The 20,911-nt window shown below is 40.3% G+C and overlaps 1 protein-coding gene across 1 annotated transcript; it reads right to left on the bottom strand.

Moving 5' to 3' along the window:
* Positions 1 to 13,526: 13,526 nt before the first annotated feature.
* rpl35 (ribosomal protein L35) lies at positions 13,527 to 15,919 on the bottom strand. Its single transcript, XM_086169832.1, has 4 exons — positions 15,819 to 15,919; positions 15,048 to 15,184; positions 14,625 to 14,706; positions 13,527 to 13,715 (listed from the first exon to the last, which is right to left on the bottom strand). The coding sequence occupies exons 1-4, from the start codon at positions 15,819 to 15,821 to the stop codon at positions 13,566 to 13,568; spliced, it is 372 nt and encodes a 123-aa protein (XP_086025958.1). The 5' UTR covers positions 15,822 to 15,919; the 3' UTR covers positions 13,527 to 13,565.
* Positions 15,920 to 20,911: the final 4,992 nt, after the last annotated feature.

Raw genomic sequence — 20,911 nt, 5'->3', positions numbered from 1 at the left:
GCATGCCAAACCATTCATCTCACACAAGGCACCTTACACTAAGGCACTACAACCTAGAAGCTATGACAGCAGGGGCCGGCAACCTTTGACACCTTAAGAGCCATTTGGACCCGGTTTCCATGGAAAAAAAAACGCTGGGAGACGCAAAAAAATTTTGATATCTAAATCTATATCTATATTGCTATCTATATATCTGATATCTATATTGCTTTTTATTACCTTCACACTTTGTATAAACAAGTGAAGTGTGTTGCTTATGATATCCACAGAGTGCTACAGAGAAAATTAAATTTTATCTATGGAATGAACACATTTGAACATTTTGAGCTTTTGGCTTTCAGAGCGTGTAGCGTAGCCTTGACCTGAATTTTAAAAATAAATTGGGACAAAAAAAATCACTGCGTCAGTAAACAATAAAAAAAAATTAGAAAATATCTTCATAAATATTTATTTTACCTGGTTGATGGGACTTCAGCTCCTGAACCTCTGCGCACAGCATCTGCAAATCGGGACTATACCGGCTGGCGGGTTTACCGGCTTCCGCGAGTGTGACGTTTATTTTGAACGGCGAAAAATAATAATTTATTTTAATATGTCAAGATCACAATAATCTTCCAACTTAGAACTAAAATAAAAAAAGGAACTAAAACAAATAAAATACACTTCAATTTACTCTTCACAATTTATTTTCCCAAGCCACTCGGAGCCGCAGTGCAAGGATGTAAGAGCCGCGGGTTGCCGACCCCTGTACCAAGCGATGACGGGCTCTGCAGACACCAAAAGTGTGGAGTACCCAAAGAGAACATACCAAAAGAAAAACAGTTAAAGGAACACATCGACAGACATAGCTCACACTTTAACATCTACAAACACACATGAGAAACAGTGCCCACACTTAAGCAGCAACACGCATAACTATCGAGAAAGAAAAATTATGCATGTCTTCCCAGCAGAGACACACGCATCACATTCACTACCGGCCCTAGCACTTTTCATAAACGTTATCTTGACAAAACCTAGCGGTGAACAAAACAGCGGCTCGCCAGCAGATAGCCCCACGTATTTGAGGTCAGCAGACTACCAGTGCAAACAGAGAAAACCGGAGACACAAAGAGCAACAAAACGCCGCTAAGTAAACCGGGACAAAGATAAGGATGGCGACATGCCACAAACTGCGATGTACAGAATCTCCGTCAGCCGTAGGGGAAAAAAACGCGACGAAAACACAGCAAAATGCCGTAACACACGACGAGCCAATGAAGCCAATTAAAAAAACTAACACCCAACAAACAAAAAAAACAACACGCAGGTAGCCTTTTTGGAAACCCCGACGTCGGCCGAGCTCATCGCCTAGCAAGGGCTAACAATGAGCCAGACGGCACTGTAACCCGGTGAAGCTAGCTTGAGGAGCAAAACGGCTACATACCAAGAAAAGCTACGCAAACCGCCACTTTTCCGTGAAGTACAGGTCCCCACGGGGTTGGTCTCTCAAGAGATACCGCCCAGACCGCCGAGGATTGTAACAAACAACCAAATGTGCCACCTATCTTGGAATAGTCGGCGCCGTGCTTTTGAAGAAACTTTTGAATATACTGGCGAATGGTGCCAATCGGTCACAAATGAAGACGACGAAGAAACGCGACACCAGCCTGCTGCTGCTGTGGGTTAAAGACACATGCACCCAATATCCACGACACCTGGATGGAGAATTCTGCTGTCGGTTTTGTGATTTTGACATCAAAAAATGACTGGTCAATTAAGCTGGTGTCCTGTTCCTTAACACAAGACCCTCAAACCGCCCCGCAGGAGTTGCGGCTGGACCTGATTGATCTCCAATGTGACACTGTCTTAAAGGATAAGATTAAGTCTCTTAAATTGGATGGCTTGTATGTTTCATTAAGTGCAGCCAAATTTCCTAACACCCAGAAGATGGCACAGAGGTTGCTGTTGTTGTTTTGCTCCACGTTTGTGTGTGAACAGACTTTTGGTGTGATGTACACCAACAAAGCACCCTACAGATCCCAACTGAGTGATGAGCGTCTCAGATCTGTTTGGACAGTTGCCGCACAAAACTAACTGCAGACTTTGATGCACTGGCAAAATTGGTGATTAACAGCACTTTTTACTAAAAATAAGTAAGTATGAACACTGTAATGCGTTTCTTATGTTTATGTTTGATATGTATACCTTTGGTGAGGTTCTGGCCTGTCTGTCAAATTTTCAATCTGGCCATTGAGCCAAAAAGTTAACCCAACCCTGACTGAGCAGTCCAGAGCAGTGGAGAGTGTGGAAAAGAGGTGAACAAAAGTTTTGAAGCAGGTTGAAACAGGTTTCTATAAAGAAGTCAGGTGCGATGTGGCATAAATGAGTGTTAGCACGAATGATATTTAGGACATTGGTGAGACCAGAGTATGGTTTGGAGATAGTGGCACTGAGGAAAAGACAGGAGGCAGAGCTGGAGGTAGCAGAGATGAATATGTTGAGATTATCTTTCATAGTGATGTGGAGGGATAGTATCAGGAATGAATCCATCAGAGGGGATGAATGTTAGCTATTCTGTAGATAAGTCAGAGAGGCCGGACCGAGGAAGAACAGTAAATATCTGGGGTTGGAACTGCCGAGCGGGGGAGCCGGGAGGAAGACTGAACAGTTATGACAGCAGACACAAAAAATCCCTGCAGTTGAGATGAAGGCAAACACAAGATGGTTATTCTTAAACAACACCTTATGGTTGTTGGCAGTTATCCAGATTGTGTAGTTGTGGGGAATTGTCATACAGCAGCAATTGCAGATCTACATGACTCATCTCCAAAGCAGTAAATGAGAATGTTTGACAACCTTCTTAGGAAATGCAAACAGACACATTCCTATATTCAGTTGTTGTCCCACAGTGATTGGGTTTGCGAACCTTCAAACTTCAAAAGTCGTTTGAGGCAAAAAAAAAATCCAAGGCAAAGATGTGACCAAGTTTGGTGAATATAAACACACATAAAAACGTTATCCTTGAATGTGAATGAAGGGACTACCTGAGCACAATATTAATTTAAGAAATTTACATAAACAGCTGATAACAGTTAACATAGTCCAAATACAACATTTTTGGAGAGATGTATTTTCTTTGATGAAGGAAAAAAATCACTGTGTTATGTCACATTGGAAGGAGCAGATGGACGATGTGTGGCACTGTGAGGGTGGCAAATTGTGATGTCACATAGTTTTGTTGTCATAGAAAAGTTCTTTCTCTGTTGAGAGCAAGGGAAGTGTGGACAAAATATAAAACAAGCAATCAATGAAGCACAGTTTGGGAAATAGAATCAGAAAGTCTTGAGTCTTGTCAAAGTGTGTCATGTGTTGGAAAAATAAGTCATGAATTTTACATTGGCCAGAGGACACGGGGAAGCCACAGAGGAGGAGCAAGTCACAGAGGAGGAAACCAGCACGGAGGACCAAAGAATCATGAACGAGGACACAAACTCTTATGGGTGGTATAGCACAAGGTGTTGCCTGAATATTTTGATGATTTTGTTACTTTTCATTTTCTGTGTCGTCGTCATCATAGAGAGGAAGGAAAAGGAGGAGTTTTTTAAATCTAATTTGAAAAATTACAACTATATTAAAGAAAGGATCAAAAACCTGGAAAAACAGATGAATATGTATTTGAGTAATGCAACCTTGGAAAAAGAAGCAAAAACAATATGTCAAATGGAGATGCTAAACAAGGAAATAATGTTAAATTCAACTATAACAAAGTTGAATGAGTTGGGTCATCAACTGAATAACTCTTTAATACAAATTACTTTGGCAAATGAAGCGAAAGAACAGTGCCAAATGGAGAAGACAAAGATGGAAAACCTTTTGAATTACACTCTCCAAGAATTTCACCAACTTGAGCACTATGTAAATAATACGTTCGCTAACAGCACTCTGGCTAATGAAGCGCTAACACTGTGTCATATACAAATGGACTTTCAAGAGCAGCAGTTAAATTCAACTCTCCCAAAACTTGAGCAGCTAGAGCACGAAAGAAATGAGTGCAACAAGACTGTCATTCAGGAAACTGAGGCCAAGGAACAGTGCCAAATGGAGAAGAAAAAGATGGAAAACCTTTTGAATGACACTCTCCAACAATTTACCCAACTTGAGCACTATCTAAATAATACGTTGGCTATTGCCACTCTGGCTAATGAAGCGCTAACACTGTGTCGTATACAAATGGACTTTCAAGAGCAGCAGTTAAATTCAACTCTCTCAAAACTTAAGCAGCTAGAGCAAGAAAGAAATGACTGCAACAAGACTGTCATTCAGGAAACTAAGGCCAAGAAACAGTGCCAAATGGAGAAGAAAAAGATGGAAAACCTTTTGAATTACACTCTCCAACAATTTACCCAACTTGAGCACTATCTAAATGAGACGTTGGCTATTACCACTCTGGCTAATATAGCGCTAACACTGTGTCGTATACAAATGGACTTTCAAGAGCAGCAGTTAAATTCAACTCTCCCAAAACTTAAGCAGCTAGAGCAAGAAAGAAATGACTGCAACAAGACTGTCATTCAGGAAACTGAGGCCAAGAAACAGTGCCAAATGCAAATGCAAAACAATGAAAACCTTTTGAATGACACTCTCCAAGAATTTCACCAACTTGAGCACTATCTAAATAATACGTTGGCTAACAGCACTCTGGCTAATGAAGCGCTAACACTGTGTCATATACAAATGGACTTTCAAGAGCAGCAGTTAAATTCAACTCTCCCAAAACTTGAGCAGCTAGAGCAAGAAAGAAATGACTGCAACAAGACTGTCATTCAGGAAACTGAGGCCAAGAAACAGTGCCAAATGCAAATGCAAAACAATGAAAACCTTTTGAATGACACTCTCCAAGAATTTCACCAACTTGAGCACTATCTAAATAATACGTTGGCTAACAGCACTCTGGCTAATGAAGCGCTAACACTGTGTCGTATACAAATGGACTTTCAAGAGCAGCAGTTAAATTCAACTCTCCCAAAACTTAAGCAGCTAGAGCACGAAAGAAATGAGTGCAACAAGACTGTCATTCAGGAAACTGAGGCCAAGAAACAGTGCCAAATGCAAATGCAAAACAATGAAAACCTTTTGAATGACACTCTCCGAGAATTTCACCAACTTGAGCACTATCTAAATGAGACGTTGGCTAACAGCACTCTGGCTAATGAAGCGCTAACACTGTGTCGTATACAAATGGACTTTCAAGAGCAGCAGTTAAATTCAACTCTCCCAAAACTTAAGCAGCTAGAGCAAGAAAGAAATGACTGCAACAAGACTGTCATTCAGGAAACTGAGGCCAAGGAACAGTGCCAAATGGAGAAGAAAAAGATGGAAAACCTTTTGAATTACACTCTCCAACAATTTACCCAACTTGAGCACTATCTAAATAATACATTGGCTATTACCACTCTGGCTAATGAAGCGCTAACACTGTGTCGTATACAAATGGACTTTCAAGAGCAGCAGTTAAATTCAACTCTCCCAAAACTTAAACAGCTAGAGCAAGAAAGAAATGACTGCAACAAGACTGTCATTCAGGAAACTGAGGCCAAGAAACAGTGCCAAATGCAAATGCAAAACAATGAAAACCTTTTGAATGACACTCTCCAAGAATTTCACCAACTTGAGCACTATCTAAATAATACGTTGGCTAACAGCACTCTGGCTAATGAAGCGCTAACACTGTGTCATATACAAATGGACTTTCAACAGCAGCAGTTAAATTCAACTCTCCCAAAACTTGAGCAGCTAGAGCACGAAAGAAATGAGTGCAACAAGACTGTCATTCAGGAAACTGAGGCCAAGGAGCAGTGCCAAATGGAGAAGAAAAAGATGGAAAACCTTTTGAATTACACTCTCCAACAATTTAACCAACTTGAGCACTATCTAAATGATACGTTGGCTATTGCCACTCTGGCTAATGAAGCGCTAACACTGTGTCATATACAAATGGACTTTCAACAGCAGCAGTTAAATTCAACTCTCCCAAAACTTAAGCAGCTAGAGCACGAAAGAAATGAGTGCAACAAGACTGTCATTCAGGAAACTGAGGCCAAGAAACAGTGCAGAATGCAACTGCAAAACAAAGAAAACCTTTTGAATGACACTCTCCAACGATTTAACCAACTTGAGCGCTATCTAAATGAGACGTTGGCTATTGTCACTCAAGCGAATCAAGAAATAGCACATTGCAAATTGGAGGTGGTCGAAAAAGAAAAGCAATTAAATTCAACTCTGCAACAACTGAGTTCACTGGAAACGAGCCAAGATAAGCCCTTGACAGAACTCAGTGACGCATTAGTCACTATAAGAAAGCATGAGATTGAAATTGAAAGATACAATCGCGTTTTCTTTTTAGTTTTGACACACATGAACTTTCTGGAAAATAAGAAGTCTGAAGAACAACCTGACTTAGACGAATGCATTGAAACTTCCAACCAGGTGAATGAAAGCTTACACCAGTGTCAAGCGGAGAAGCTCGAGAACGAGAAGCTTTTAAATCACACTCTTGAACAATTATCCAACTTGAGCTCCATTAGAGGAGCCTTACATGCTAGAAGTTTTGGAGAAAAGGTCAGAGAAGCCAGACTTAGATGGTTCGGTCATGTACACAGGAGGGATAGTGAAAATATTAGTAGACGGATGCTGGATTTGGAGCTGCCAGGCAAGAGGTCTCGAGGAAGACCAAAGAGAAGATTTACAGACGTAGCGAGAGAGGATATGAGGGTAGTTGGTGTGAGAGAGGAGGATACAGAGAATAGGGATAGATGGAAAAAGTTGATTCGCTACGGCAACCCCTGAAGAGAAAAGCCGAAAGAAGAAGAGCTCCATCTGAATAAGACTTTGGCTAGTGCCAGTCTGGGTAATGTAGTGGTCACACTATGTCAAAGCTAAATTAAAGAGAGGCAGTTCAATTCAACTCTCCCAAAATCTGAACCAGCTAGTGTTAAAGTTTACCTGCAGGAACGCATCACGTGACGACAAAGGGATGCCCAACTCCGTATTTTTCGACTGACACCCACCATGTGCAATCAATCCCGCTCCCTGTGACTCAGTCCAAGGTGCAGCCCGGCACCCCAAGTTGCTCAATTCCAAGAGTGTGATTAAGAAGTGACCTGACCGTTGGGGCAGAGGTATAAAATGACCGTCTCCCCTTGGCTCTGGGCCAGAACCCCCTCACCTGCACTCCGCTAAACGCGTCTCAGCGGATGTACAGAGAGGGTGAACGATCCTCTCAGGGTGACATTCATTCTGGCCCAGGATATCTCGTAAGTGTATTTCCTGACTTTGAATAAACCATTCTTGCTTGATCAGGTCCTGACCATTGTGATGTTTACCCTGACTGAAATCTGAACACACCAGGACAACAAAGTCCGGTCCTGTGGCAGGAGTCACAAAAAAGGACACTAGAGTACCCAAAAAATTACAGGAATAAGACTGCCATTCAGGAAAATAGGGAAAAGTAACAGTGCTAATTGGAAAGCAACAACAAGGAACACGTTTTGAATTACACCCTCATACAATTTGACCAACTTGAGCTCTATCTGAATAAGACTTTGGCTAATGTCACTCAGGCTAACGTAGCAGTAACACTGTGTCAAAAAAACGCGACTTTCAGGAGAGGGAATTAAATTCAACTCTCCAAAAGCTTGACCAGCTGGAGCACGAAATAAATGACTGGAATAAGAAAGTTTTTCAAGAAACTGAGGCCAAGAAACAGTGCCAATTGGAAACAAACAACAAAGAAAAGCTTTTTAATGACACCCTAATACAATTCAACCAACCTGAGCTCAATCTGAATAAGACTTTGGCTTGTGCTAATCAAGCAAATGAAGAAGTAACACATTTCATATTGAAGAGGGAGGATAAAGAAAGGCCATTAAATTCAACTGTGCAACAAGTTTACTGAGGAAGAGCAAGAATGACCCCTTGAGAAAACTCGATCAGGCAATCAAAAGATAGCGTGAGGAGAAAATGGAAACAACATAAATTTGTTTTAATTTTGACACACATGGGTTATCTGGAATTTCAGAATCCTGACAAAACTTGAATTAGAAGAAAGTTTGAAAACTGCCAACCTTTGAATGAACCCTTACACCAGTGTCAAGTGGAGAAGTAAGAGAAGGAGAAGCTTTTGAATTACACACTTCAACAATTTAGCCAACTTGAGGTCCATCTGAATAAGACTTTGGCTAATGCCACTCTGGCTAATGTCCCAAAAACACTGTATTGAAAGAAAAAAAAGGGGCTTTCAAGAGAGGTGGTTTAATTCAACTTTTGAAAAGCTTGACCAGCAAGAGCACGAACGAAATGACAGGAATAAGAAAGTCATTCAGGAAACTGAGGCCAAGAGGCAGTGCCAAATGGAAAGAAAAAACAAGGAAACGCTCTTGAATTATACTTTCCAACTTTCACCAACTTAAGCGCAATCTAAATAAGATGTTGGCTAATGCCAGTCCAGCGCATGAAGAAGTAACATATTACAAATTGAAGAGGGAGGATAAAGAATAGCTATTAAATTCAACTCTGCAACATTTAGTTTGCTGGAGAAGAGCAAAAATGAGTCCTCCCAACACAGAAACAATGAAGTGGTCCATCATGCTTCCCCTTTTACATCCTTCCTACAACATGCAAATCATGGCAAGGTGCAAGGAAGGCATGCCAGAGGTTTAGGGGTGCACTGGCTATGATTTGAACCGATGCAGACCAGGTATTTGTAGAGCAATGGCTTTAAATTTCACTAAGCAAAACCCAACAAAATTTCTCTCAGTTTAGATTGGGTTACAAGATTCAGTGAGAAAAGGTTGGCACCACTGGATCGCCGGTAACTTGGTAAATAATAGTGTCCGTTTTTGGAAATCAGGGCAGCCTGACAATGTCTGTGCTTCATGGGACATAGAAAAGGTGGGACAAGACTGTTGCCATTGTGCCCTCAAAACAGAAAAAAAACTTTGGATAACTGTGATAATCTTATCTGTTTGGATAAACCGCAGTGTGAGATCACAGCTGTTCTACCCGCCACAGCTATATCATAGACTGGATGTTATCAATACACAGAGCAACATACACACTGGTTTGAGGACTTTTGCCTTGCTGTCTGTGATTTGATAATTCAGCTAGTCTGACCTCATACTTTCCATCTAGATCCAGAAATCTGTTTTCTTTCATTCAGTTGCAATGCATGTTGTCCTGCCTCCTATAAGGCAGATTTATTTGTTTTTGGACTTTGATTCACCTCAGGCAAGTGGTGACCTCACTTTCAACCAGCATGTAATTCTGGTGTTAAATCACACAATTCAACTTTTGAAGTAAAAATTGAATAAATAATTCAATGAGTAAAAACTGAATAAATAGATTAATAATAAAAGCGTCATGTTTATCTGTTTAAAAGAGGCTTCACTCCAGAATAGCAAATTAACCCAGTGTTCACACATTTTGCTACTGCATCGCTTTCATAGTAGTCACATATGTTCATATTCTTGAACATGTACTGATATCCTTGAAAAATGTCCTAATGTTGTTCCCTCCTTTGTCATCTGTGGTGGAAAAACGGAAGATTTGAACACCAAATCGACAATAAAGCAATTAGGTATGGGGATCAAATGCATAAAAACATATGTATAAAAACATATGTATAAAAAACCAAAACACAAAATGTATAAAAACACAAAACCATAAAATCTGCCATGATTTCAACATAGAAATCCACACAGAAATGTATGATCCTTGTGCATGGCTTCCTCAGTGAGTTTTTTCCTTAATAGTTTTTATGAATTTATTTGTGTAAGGGGTCATTTATGCTCAACCTTTAATACTCATATGTTAAGAGACAGAACCTTCTGTTTTTCCTCTGCATTCATTTTGTGTGTAATCCTGCATATTTTCAGTTAGCTTGCAGATACGTTGCCAAGTCATGGGGGCAGTCTTGCGCAGTATGCACAAGTGCAACCAGCAAAAGAAACAGAGAACAAGACAACACTGCGTTTGCTTCACCGGGGAGAATAATTCTCCATCCACATGCTGCAATGTATTTAATGGGAACACAGAATATCGCTGTCTACTGCGCTGCTTTTTTGTTTCTCTTTCCTAGAATTTACATTATCACAAGGTCCCCCTGTTAAGTCGGATTTTACTTGTAGAGCGCCAGATTGGCACAAACATGACACATTATATATAGAGCAGGTCTGGACCGAACTCACATACATATTATTTACATCCCCCATGAGCAAGCATTTGGCAACAATGGCAAGGAAAAACTGCATTTGACCAGGCAGAAACCTTGGACAGATTCAGCTCAATGTGGGCAGCCTTATGTTTCAACCAGTTGGGGTACAAAGAGAGTGAGAGGGGACAGAACAATAGAAAGCAAGAATGTCATACATACCCCTGGAGACAGGGGGGTATGAGGGTTGGGAGGGACAGGCACAAATGATTTCATAATAACAGTAGCCCTAACAGTTACATGTTAATAGCTGACATCATACAACAAAAGCCTTAATATTCATAATAGATAACACTGGTGTCCAGCTGGCAGGACCACTGCAGTAGATCTAGTCCCGCCTCCTGGGAACCTGCAAAATGGGAGAACTCAGGGACTTGGGAGAAGATATGATGTTGCACATGAGGTCCCTTTGTTTCCCTTGGACTAGGAATTGCACCAAAAGCAGCAGAATTTGGCATTATCACCCAATGTACCGTACCGCACCTCGCAAAAGTTAACACTAGCAGAAAGTCATCACAGCATGTCCGACGGCCCCAAATGAATACAGTCAACCCAAACCAGAAATGATAGCGTCACCGTTGTGTACAAACGTTACACTCTATAGCTCTGTCGTCTATTTCCACCACAGGTCTCCTTGATTCAGGCTCTGCAGGCAGTTTCATCTCCCACGACTTGTGCCGCCCCCTCTGACTCTCTCACAATCCCCTCCATCAACGGCTGACATCGGTCAGATTCAGGTAGGTGCACTGCATCGCAAAAACATTGTCTTCCAAAGTGGCTCAAAGACAGATGTTGTCTCTGGCTCATACTTCACACTCATTATTTGCTGGGATTCTGAGATTCTCCATTGGGGTCCAAAGTGCATGGAAGGTTGCATCCAAAGCCCCCGATACCCTACTAGCCACTTCAGTTGAAAATCTGCGGGAACTACTCTCCACAGAAATTCCTTCAGTTCTCTGCCTACATGATGTCTTGTCCTAAAAGAGCCTCTCAGTTACCCCAACATCGTCCCTGGGACTGTTGCGTAGACTTAATACACAACTCACCCCTTCCTCATGATCTTGTCGATCCCCGACAAAAAAGCACTTGCTAGAAGCAAGCATATATATGCAAGTAGCATATTTGAGAAGCATTCAAACAAGGTTATATCTGTCTCTCCATTTTGCCTGCCGCATCCAGTTTTCTTCGTAGCCAAAATAATTTGTAGTCTGCAGCACTGTAAAGATTACAGGGCTCTCAATCGAGTGTTAAATTCAGGTAGCTAATCCCTCTTGTACCTGCGGCCCTGGAACAGCTCTGGGGGAGCACAGATTTTTACCAAACTCAATCTTCGACGCAACTTCAACCTCATTCAAAACAGAAGGTGACGGATAGAAGACTACCGTCAAAACCCCCACAGGCCACGATGAATATCAAATGATGCCTTATCCATTGGTGAATACTCCTGCCGTGTTCCATAGTTTTATGAATGAGGTCTTTATTCCTTCATTGAATAATCAGTAATTGACAATATGTTGATTTAATCTAAGAATCTCAGAACACTGTCTTAATGTGCAACAAGTCATTTCCATAATTCTGAAGGCAAGAGTGCCAATATGACCTCACCCAAGTTGAATTTTTGGTTAATTTGATAGGCAATCAAGGAGTCACTATGGATCGCAGTGCCCAGTTTGAGGCAGTGCTGGTCCAAGTCTGGTAGCATAAGGGAACTCCAGTGCTTTCTTGGGTTTTATAATGTTTACTGTCTGTCTATTCTAAATTACAGCATGATCACCCCCTCCGTTGACCTCCCTACTCTGAAATAAGCCCAAGATCCAAGTTTGGACTGCAGAGGTTGACTATGCATTTGACTCCCTGAGACGGGCTTTCACCTGCTGAAATTGCCAGACTTATCTAAACATTTTGATGTAGAAGTGGATGCTTCTACCACTGGTGTAGGGGCAGTCTTATCAAAGGGTCCCTTCAACTGACTTACTCTCTTTAATCCTGTGCATACTACTTGCAGATACTGCACAAGGCAGGACAAAATTTCAGTGTGGGGAACTGAGAGCTGTTGGCCATTAAACTCAACAAAATCAACACATCATCCCCAATTGAACGGCAAAACAAGCCTAAGGTCCAGCAAATCAGCTGCTCCCTACAGACTTTCTGCTGTGACAATCAACATGAGGGACCCCCCCCCGGGCAGAATACTCCACACAAACCACCACCAGCCTGACTCTGTTCCAGTGAGTATGAGGCTAACAATCTCCTGTTCCTCTGGTCAGGTGAAGAATCGTGTTCTGTCCGTGGACCACTGGTTCAGGAGCAGCAAACGTGTCTGGGACTGAGTTCATAACTGCCATCAGGAAGCCCATCGTAATCGCCAGCCATCAGTGACATGAACCACCTGCCTACACTGGGCCACCAAGTGTGGCTGTCCAGCCACAACATCCATCTGCACTTTTAACTACCCTGCAGGTAGTTGTCTCCCCGTTTCAATAGTCCCTTCAAAATCATTTAGCAGATCAACTAAGTCAAGTTAGACCTTCCTCATTCCTATCATATGCACTCTTTGTTTCTTTTCTTTCCCCCAGGCCTGGCCCATAACTGGCACTGAATGAGTGGCCAGGCTTATGCTGCCCGTCATGTGATGGACTCCCAACTGTCACCCGGAATACCTTGCTGACTGGGCAGGATATGACCCGGAAGACCAGTTGGCCTGGTCATCTGCTCCATGGGTGACAAAGTGTCAGGATCCAACATCCTCTGGGGAGGATCCTCCTGTCCTGTGTTTCGCTAATTTGGCTACCGTTTCAAGAGTCCCCTTGACAAAGCACAAGATGTCTTATCTTCATCATAGGATTCCCTTGGCTCCTGGTTTCGGACCCACAGTCAATATTTCCACTATTTCCCGTTTGTCGGACTACTTTGAACACCTGTTAGTTTGAAAATCAGGTCTCAAACCTTTTAAGATTCCATATCAACACTTAAGGTGTGATCCAAATTGTTACCAGGTCAAGGAAATGTGATGACATTTTAAAGCATCAGTTCCAGTAAACTACTTTGCAAGCAAAAAGTGTGAACAAATACCACTGCCTAGGTAAAGACTGAGCATTTTTGATCCATGATCTGGTCAAATCTAAAAATAAGTTTGCACAAACCCAAAACAGACTCAAGAAGGTTTAAGATGTTTATTTTATGATGGACTACATGTCACACCGATGCTTTTGAAAATGTTGAGCAGCCTATTGGAAATGAGAGGCAACTAATAACAAATAGAGGAGAGGCGCACCACTTGTGTCAAAGACAAATTTTATTTAATCCCAGAAAGCTTTTATGCTTTGACTGCAAATTTGCGGACTGAGTAAAGGAGGTCTTTCCTCTGCTGCTTCTTGGTCCTCAGACTCTCTTCATGTTTGTTGAGGCGTCGGCGCAGGGCTCTGGTTTTTTTGGGTCTCAGATCCAGGGGCTTGTACTTCTTGCCCTGAATAAAAATGTAGTATCTTAATTTTCTTTCAGTCAGGTGAACACATCTATCGGATTTCACTTTTGCAAACAATGTTTGGCATATTTTCAATTAAAGATCAGATGATTCAAGGTTTAACATTGTTTAGCTATGCCAAGGCAAGCATTTACTTGCAAAAACACAGCACTTTGAAGCAATAAACTCATCCAGCATCATCAACTTTACGATGACAACATTTTGTATTTACAAAATTGGGTCTTGTAAATATGCACCCCTGACTTTAACCTATTTCAGAGGGATCACATGTTATGGAAATGTAACCTCATATAGCTGAATTACTTTGAAGGCTGGAAATGAAGTGGCTTTCTGAGATCTCCTGCAAGTTACCAGAAGAGATAATTTCGGGTATTTATTATACAAGCAATCTTTCCTAGTCTCTAAAAAACCTTGATATTGACCAAAAAACGTCCAATTCAAAATGTTGTATTGAATATATGCATTTGTCCATGACATAGGAATAAGATACTGTTGTAATGTTGTTGGCCAAAACAATGTTACATCCAGCTGTAATACAAGCCAACTACATAGAGCCATTACTCATCAAATGATGGCATATGCTTTCTGAAGAGGGCCCATGTTTAAGCATTAACTAACCCTCCCTAAGTCAATAAGAACTTTGCAGTAAGTATTTGGATATGGGAACAAAGGATTTTGGAACAAAAAGTTGTAAACCCTGATGAGTTATTGCAGTCAAGTTAAACAAAAAATAAAAGTTGTGTTTTCACAGCATCTCAAGTCTCAGTTTTTTGGTAAGCAGTTGTGCATTCATCAGTAGAACATCAGCTCAGCAAATATCATCTCAGACCAGAGAGTCAGGGTGGAAAACATTTATCATTTATGATGTGACTGTTATATCATGCAGCTCACCTTATAGAACTTCCTCAGGTTCTCCTTCTGTGTCTGGTTGATGACCGTCAACACTCTGGCGATTGACTTGCGGACAACACGACTGTCAAGATACCAAAAAGGTGTTTATCAATCACCCAAGGCATCCTCCAGTCTTCAGGGATGAAAGGATGACTTTTCCAAAAGATAATAGGTCTTTAACTACTTCAAAAACCTCTAGGCTAAATAACGTTTTCAAAACATGAAATAGTAAGTTAAAAAAAACCTAGGTGTTGACAAGAACTTCATGTATCAAAATTGTCAACTTTACAAAAAGACAATGTATATAATCCACGGCGCAAAGAGACACAATTCTGTCCAAAACTTATCACTTTGACAATAAGTTATTCAGCTTATTCATAAGCAATAATGTGTTGACCAGAAATACAATCAAGTGGCACCTACATCTTGGAAAGCTTGGAGGCAGCTCCTCCAGTTACTTTGGCCACACGGAGCTGAGAAAGTTCATTCTTCAGATCGTCCAACTGCTTCAGCAACTCCTCCTTCTTCTTCCCCCGTAGATCTCTAGCCTTAATTTTGGCCTAGATCATAAACATATACATGAAAGAACATCTTCGTTATGATCTTCAATGATTTCGATCACTGCGCTCGTTCACAAGCAGTATCATGGCAACTGGGATTACCAAATAAGACACTTTTAAAGCTAACAGCCAAGAAACTTCAAAATCGTGGCTTAACTTAATGACATTTGAAAAACACAGTTACCCAAGCTAAGATTGATGAAACATTATGGTTAATGTCCGACATGTCACCTGAGGCAAGCTATCTCAGCCGCGGGGGGGGGGGCGCACATACCATAACAACGAAATTTCGCATTCTTGACCACACAAATCCATTTCCAGTGACTACAAAAATTAAATCTACATCCAAATTGGCCTTGTGTACAATAAAATAGACAATAATAATAGCAAACATAAGGGACACAGTACACGTATATCATTAGCTTCTTGTTAGCAATTCAGCAATGCAGAGTAGCTTGTCGCGTCGCTTCAAATGATTAACATTTCACTCGCTCCGCGCGACAGCCTGCAAATCTACATTTACAGAAACAGATGCGGGAGAGTCTTATATGATAATATCTAACACATTTTATTTGATTTACTCCATACAAATGCTATAAATGCGTTAATATAAAAGGGCTGGGGTCGGACTCACCATGTTCACTCTCGACACCTCACAGAAAAGGCCGGACGTACCGCGTGCTCGAGCTCAAGAAGCTTCCGGAACTTTTTCTTCTTCGTCTGCTTATTTTGACGTGACCCATTTTTGTTACAGCGCCACCAGCGTTTGGGAGGCCAACTTTTTTTTTTTTAAACCTCAGCAGGGGTTCTTAACCTTGTTGGAGGTACTGAACCCCACCAGTTTCATATGCACATTCACCGAACCCTTTTTATTGGAAAAATATTTTTCTATTTTTTATTTTTTTCAAATTCAAGACATAGGTATATGTTTTACTGGTGCATGAAATAAACCGTGCATCAACATCACTGTGTTCAAAGAACAAAACATGATTTTCACACAAAACATGATGTAGCATTTTAGTCAGGGAAAACACCTGGTTGACGGTAAAAGGTCAGTTTAGTAAGCAATAGCTGTTGTAGCCACGCCACACAAGCTTGCAATACAACCAACTGTTCCTGCTCAATTTCCGGTAAAAAAAACAGAATTCCTTGCAAATCAAACCACACCAAACCCAAAAAATTTACAGCACAGCCGAAATCACATAGAAAACAAGCAACATAAACCCCAACATTTGTGACTCACTACAATAATATGGACTCGGAAGGAATGAAAAAGGAATTATGTTATAAGGTTTGTATTGGCTTTCTATTATAGGCTAAGATAAGATAAAAGATAAGATAAGATAAAGTAGTTAGCCTTGCAGTGTGTATGTGTGTGTGGGGGGGGTACATCATTCACTTCCCCATTCACACATCTGGGCAATTATCCAATTTATTTCAATTAATTTCCCGCATATTTCAGACCGTGGGAGGAAACTGGACAACCCAGAGGAAACCCATCAGACAGAGGGAGAACATGCCAACTCCACCTGTGTGTTAACACTGATTGCACATTAGTTACTGAGCATATTTGAGGTAACAATTGTCATATTACACATGAAATAAGAAGCAGGAAATGTAGTATTGTTGTCTGCTGGGTAGAATAGTTTTCTACTGAGAGCAGTGCTGGTTGTACAATCTAACAGCAGCATAGATGAACAACCTGTGATCCCACTCATTCAGAAATTTTGAATGTTTCAGTCTGTCCCTGAACTGATGCTATGATGATTTCCTGCAGAGGTGGGGAGGGTTACCCATCCGAGTGGATAGTTTGGCTATCATTTGCTCCGTAGCAAAATCAAGGCCATCTACGGCTCCAGGCGTGGTTTTCCCACAGCATGCCATCTTCCTCTCCTCCCTCCAAACCTCCCCTGTTTTACTCTGCTCCATCTTGGAAGAGTTGTATGCATCCCTCACGTTGACATACAGGAGGTCCAGTATTTTATTCCCTCTCGTTGCAGCCTACGTATTGGGTGATGATGGAGAGATTGGGAGTGAGGGGGGCATGGTTGAAGTCCCCTCTGATCAGGCTGAAAGCACTGCTCTCTACAAAAAAGAAAAGTTAGCTTTATTGTCAATTTCTCTACCCAGGGGTCACCAAGCTTTTTGGAACAGAGGGCTACTTCTTGGGTACCTATTAATGCCAAGGGCTACCAGTTTGATACGCACTTCTGAAATAAAAAATGTGCTTAATTAACCTATAATTATATGTTATTATTAATAATTAATGTTATTCATCTATGTGAGGACACTGATCATGTTTATGATTTTTCACAATAATTATCAACAATGTTTTAATGGGTTAGGAAATGATAAATATCAATATGTATCACTATTTCTACAAATCTCTGGAAGTATTTACATTTTCAAATGATCACTTCTACAACATTTTCACTAGCCACTAACAATTTTTAACAAATCATCTGCTCCCCTTCACTGCGCCTGTTTGCTCGTCACCACGGCAACGGTTGCCTATTGATGTGCAACACTAACCTGCACCCTCAGTCTAACTGTTTGACCCCCCCCGACCGGGTTTCCCTGCACGTGGACTGTTGAATTAAATCCGTAACATACAATAATATTGTCATTTCCAAAGCCAATCCAATGCAAGTATGATTTAAAAAAGAATAGCAACCAAAAAATTAGATGAAGCTCACTGGTAAGCGGAAATAGGGAGAGCTACAGGCCCGTGGGCGACTCATGTGGTCCTTGTGCGCGACCTGGTGCCATGTTGGTGACCGCTGTACGAGACACAGAGGAATTGAGAAAACATTTCTCACTACCCCACGGTGGCATGAAATTAACAAAACAATAGTAATCAAGTGCAGATTAAACAGTAAAGGGCATAATAAACAAACTATAAGTTAAGTGCGCGCAGACAGTCTACTCATACTTAGGTGAAACAACTACTTATTTAACGGCATAAAAACTGAAAGTATAAATGTATGTAATTTGAATGTAGAGAGTAGCAGAAGACGTCCCAATACGGTTCAGTGCAGAAACCAGTCAGAAAGTACTACCATACAGTAGCAGCATGATGATAGAAGTCCAGCTCTATCCTGGGAGGTCCCATTGACTCAGTGCAGGTGGTGGGAGAGAGGCAATCATAGCAACGCTATCTCTTCTGATGGACAATGGCTCCCAACCCATGCAGAACATCATTGCAGCATTGAGCAGCTCCTCCAGCAGCAGGCTCCTAAAGGAGAGATTTTGCAGGTCGTCCCTCCCAGCTGCTGTTTAACACCCAGCTCTCATCTCAGAAGACATCTTTGTTTCATTAATTTCACTCTCTCACTAATACATCCATTCACTCAAACACCCCTAGGTGTTGCTGCTTTAAGCATTGTTGTATGCTTCTAGTGTCTACTTTTGCACATTTCTACTCATTATTTTTATATATATATATTTTTTTTCTATTTATTCCTATTTTCTATTTTTATGATATAGCTTAGTGATTGCACATTTACAACTACCTCTGCAGCACTATCTATTTTCTGCTGTGTGTAAATAGAAATGTTCCCACTTAAAGGGACTATTCTACTCTATTCTGAAGGTTTGACATATATCCAAACATAATTTTCCTGGACTTTAAGGGCTTTTTAAAGGAATAAACTTGCTATTTTGTTTGATGATACTTAAAGTGCTGAAACTGTAATTTAATTGTTCAGTCTGGAAGTTTTGAGACATCAGATCTTAGTATGTGGCTGCTACCAATTACTTTCATAAGAACTTTTCCATCTCTTACGTAAAGTAAACTATTCTATCTTGTAGTTGGGGAAATTTTGATGATGCATGGGCAATTTCTTTTTAATTTTGATGTAATACCTGGCTATCTTTTTACATAATTTCAACAAAACCTGTCAGCTCCATTCCAGGTTTTTCTGTATGTTTGGGAAAAGAGCATGCAACCTCTTTTTTAAAAAATGTTGAAGGTGATCTATTATACATAAATCTTTGGTTCAAACGGGCCTTTATGGCTTCAAAAATACAAATATTAACAGCAGACATGCAGATTTCCTGCTTTCCTGCTGTATAAAATAATAATAATGGGGAGGAAGGAGAGGACAACCAGCCAAGAGACACATACAATATCTTTGATTGTGATAAATACGTCAACTGGTTACATGAAACCATTTACATACAGTGACTTATAAAGTTTTCAATGCATACAATACAGTATATACAATGTGGAATGTTATTTCATTTACATTAGCAAAGTCTGATAAAGGCAGAGCAAGTCTGCTTTGTATCATTTACAAAAGGTCTGCTTATTTAATAATAAATCTACCGCACGCAATTCGTAAGGAGCATTTTAACCCTTCAGCACCACCCAAATATCAGAAAAAGGGCAAAAACTGAGCAGTTCACCATAAATTAACACAATTCAAAAGATAAATTAGCTGTGAAATCCTGGGTAGTTCTGACTTATCATTGTGTACAATCAATATATAAATATAGATCTCTGAAACAAGAGGTGTACAGAAATACCTAGCACAGTATTCCTGGACCGGTTATTGATTTGTTTGGATGGGCGATAAAATGACAAAGATACAGGTTACTGTACATGATATTTGGGGTTTCTCAAGCTGCTGAAACTGGTATTTCTTGACAGTTTTAATGTGATCTGAGGAAAATACCTCACAGACTTCTCTTTAGTATGTAAAGATATTTATAGACATACAGTATATGTTGTTTTCTAATTTGTAGCTCATTTAAAAAAGTAAATGAAGGAGTTTTATCATTTTCTTTGGGAAAGAATAGGGAAGACGACACGCATTAATTCCAACATATTTTGTGGATCATAATAAAGACCGCTGATAGCTCCTTAGACTTTCAATTAGTTATTACATAGTTTCCCTACCACTGGTTACTGTTAATGTCCCTTTTTAATGAATTATTGTTTTTAAGTGAGATATTTTTAAACCTTCGGGGATTAAAATGGTCAAACTATTCAAATGGCCGTGGGAGAAAATGAGGTCAGAGAGAAATTTAACCATGTAAATCTCAGTGAAATTATGACACACTTTCCAATTCATATCTGGGGATTTGAAAACTGAATATTTCCCCTAGAGAACTGAATGATGTAGAGATCAATCCATGATGAACACTCTTGTATATCAGACTCAAAAAATATGATGGAGCAAAACCTGATCATTAATCAATTTTTTTTCCCCCAAATTTTTTTAGCTGATTTCTTGACAATTTTCTCAGATATTTTACACTTATTACTCGTTAGAGGAATAGCACAGAAGACAAATTAAATGGGGACAATCTCTCAAAAATCCCTTCATTTGGTTCCATTTTAGATTTCTAAAATTATTTTTATCATGCCACATTTAAAAAGTCATGTGATGTACTTTTGGGACCTGAGAAAAAGACCACAGTTTAGAACCAGCCAAGCACCGGTACTTTGTAAATATATCTTCTCTGGATCCTGGATGGCATTGAAACCAGAGAATCACAGAATTAAAACACCATTTACAAATCAGATCTGCTTGTTCATCAAACTTACATCCTGCTTTGCATTCTCAGCTAAAATACCATAAAAGTAGGCATCGGATATTTTCTGTTATGAAAAAGTAGCAAAGAGTTTTGGTGACAACTAGCAACCGGGTATCGTTTATCTAATTTTGGATTTTATGTGAGAAAAAACATTTATTCATCAGTAAAATCATAAAAATGAGCACT

Source organism: Fistularia commersonii, chromosome 22, assembly GCF_037954325.1.
Source record: "Fistularia commersonii isolate RoL2024-O1a breed Wild chromosome 22, RoL_Fcom_v1.0, whole genome shotgun sequence".
NCBI classification, from domain to species: Eukaryota; Metazoa; Chordata; class Actinopteri; order Syngnathiformes; family Fistulariidae; genus Fistularia; species Fistularia commersonii.
This window is presented reverse-complemented; position numbering and strand designations above follow the sequence as displayed.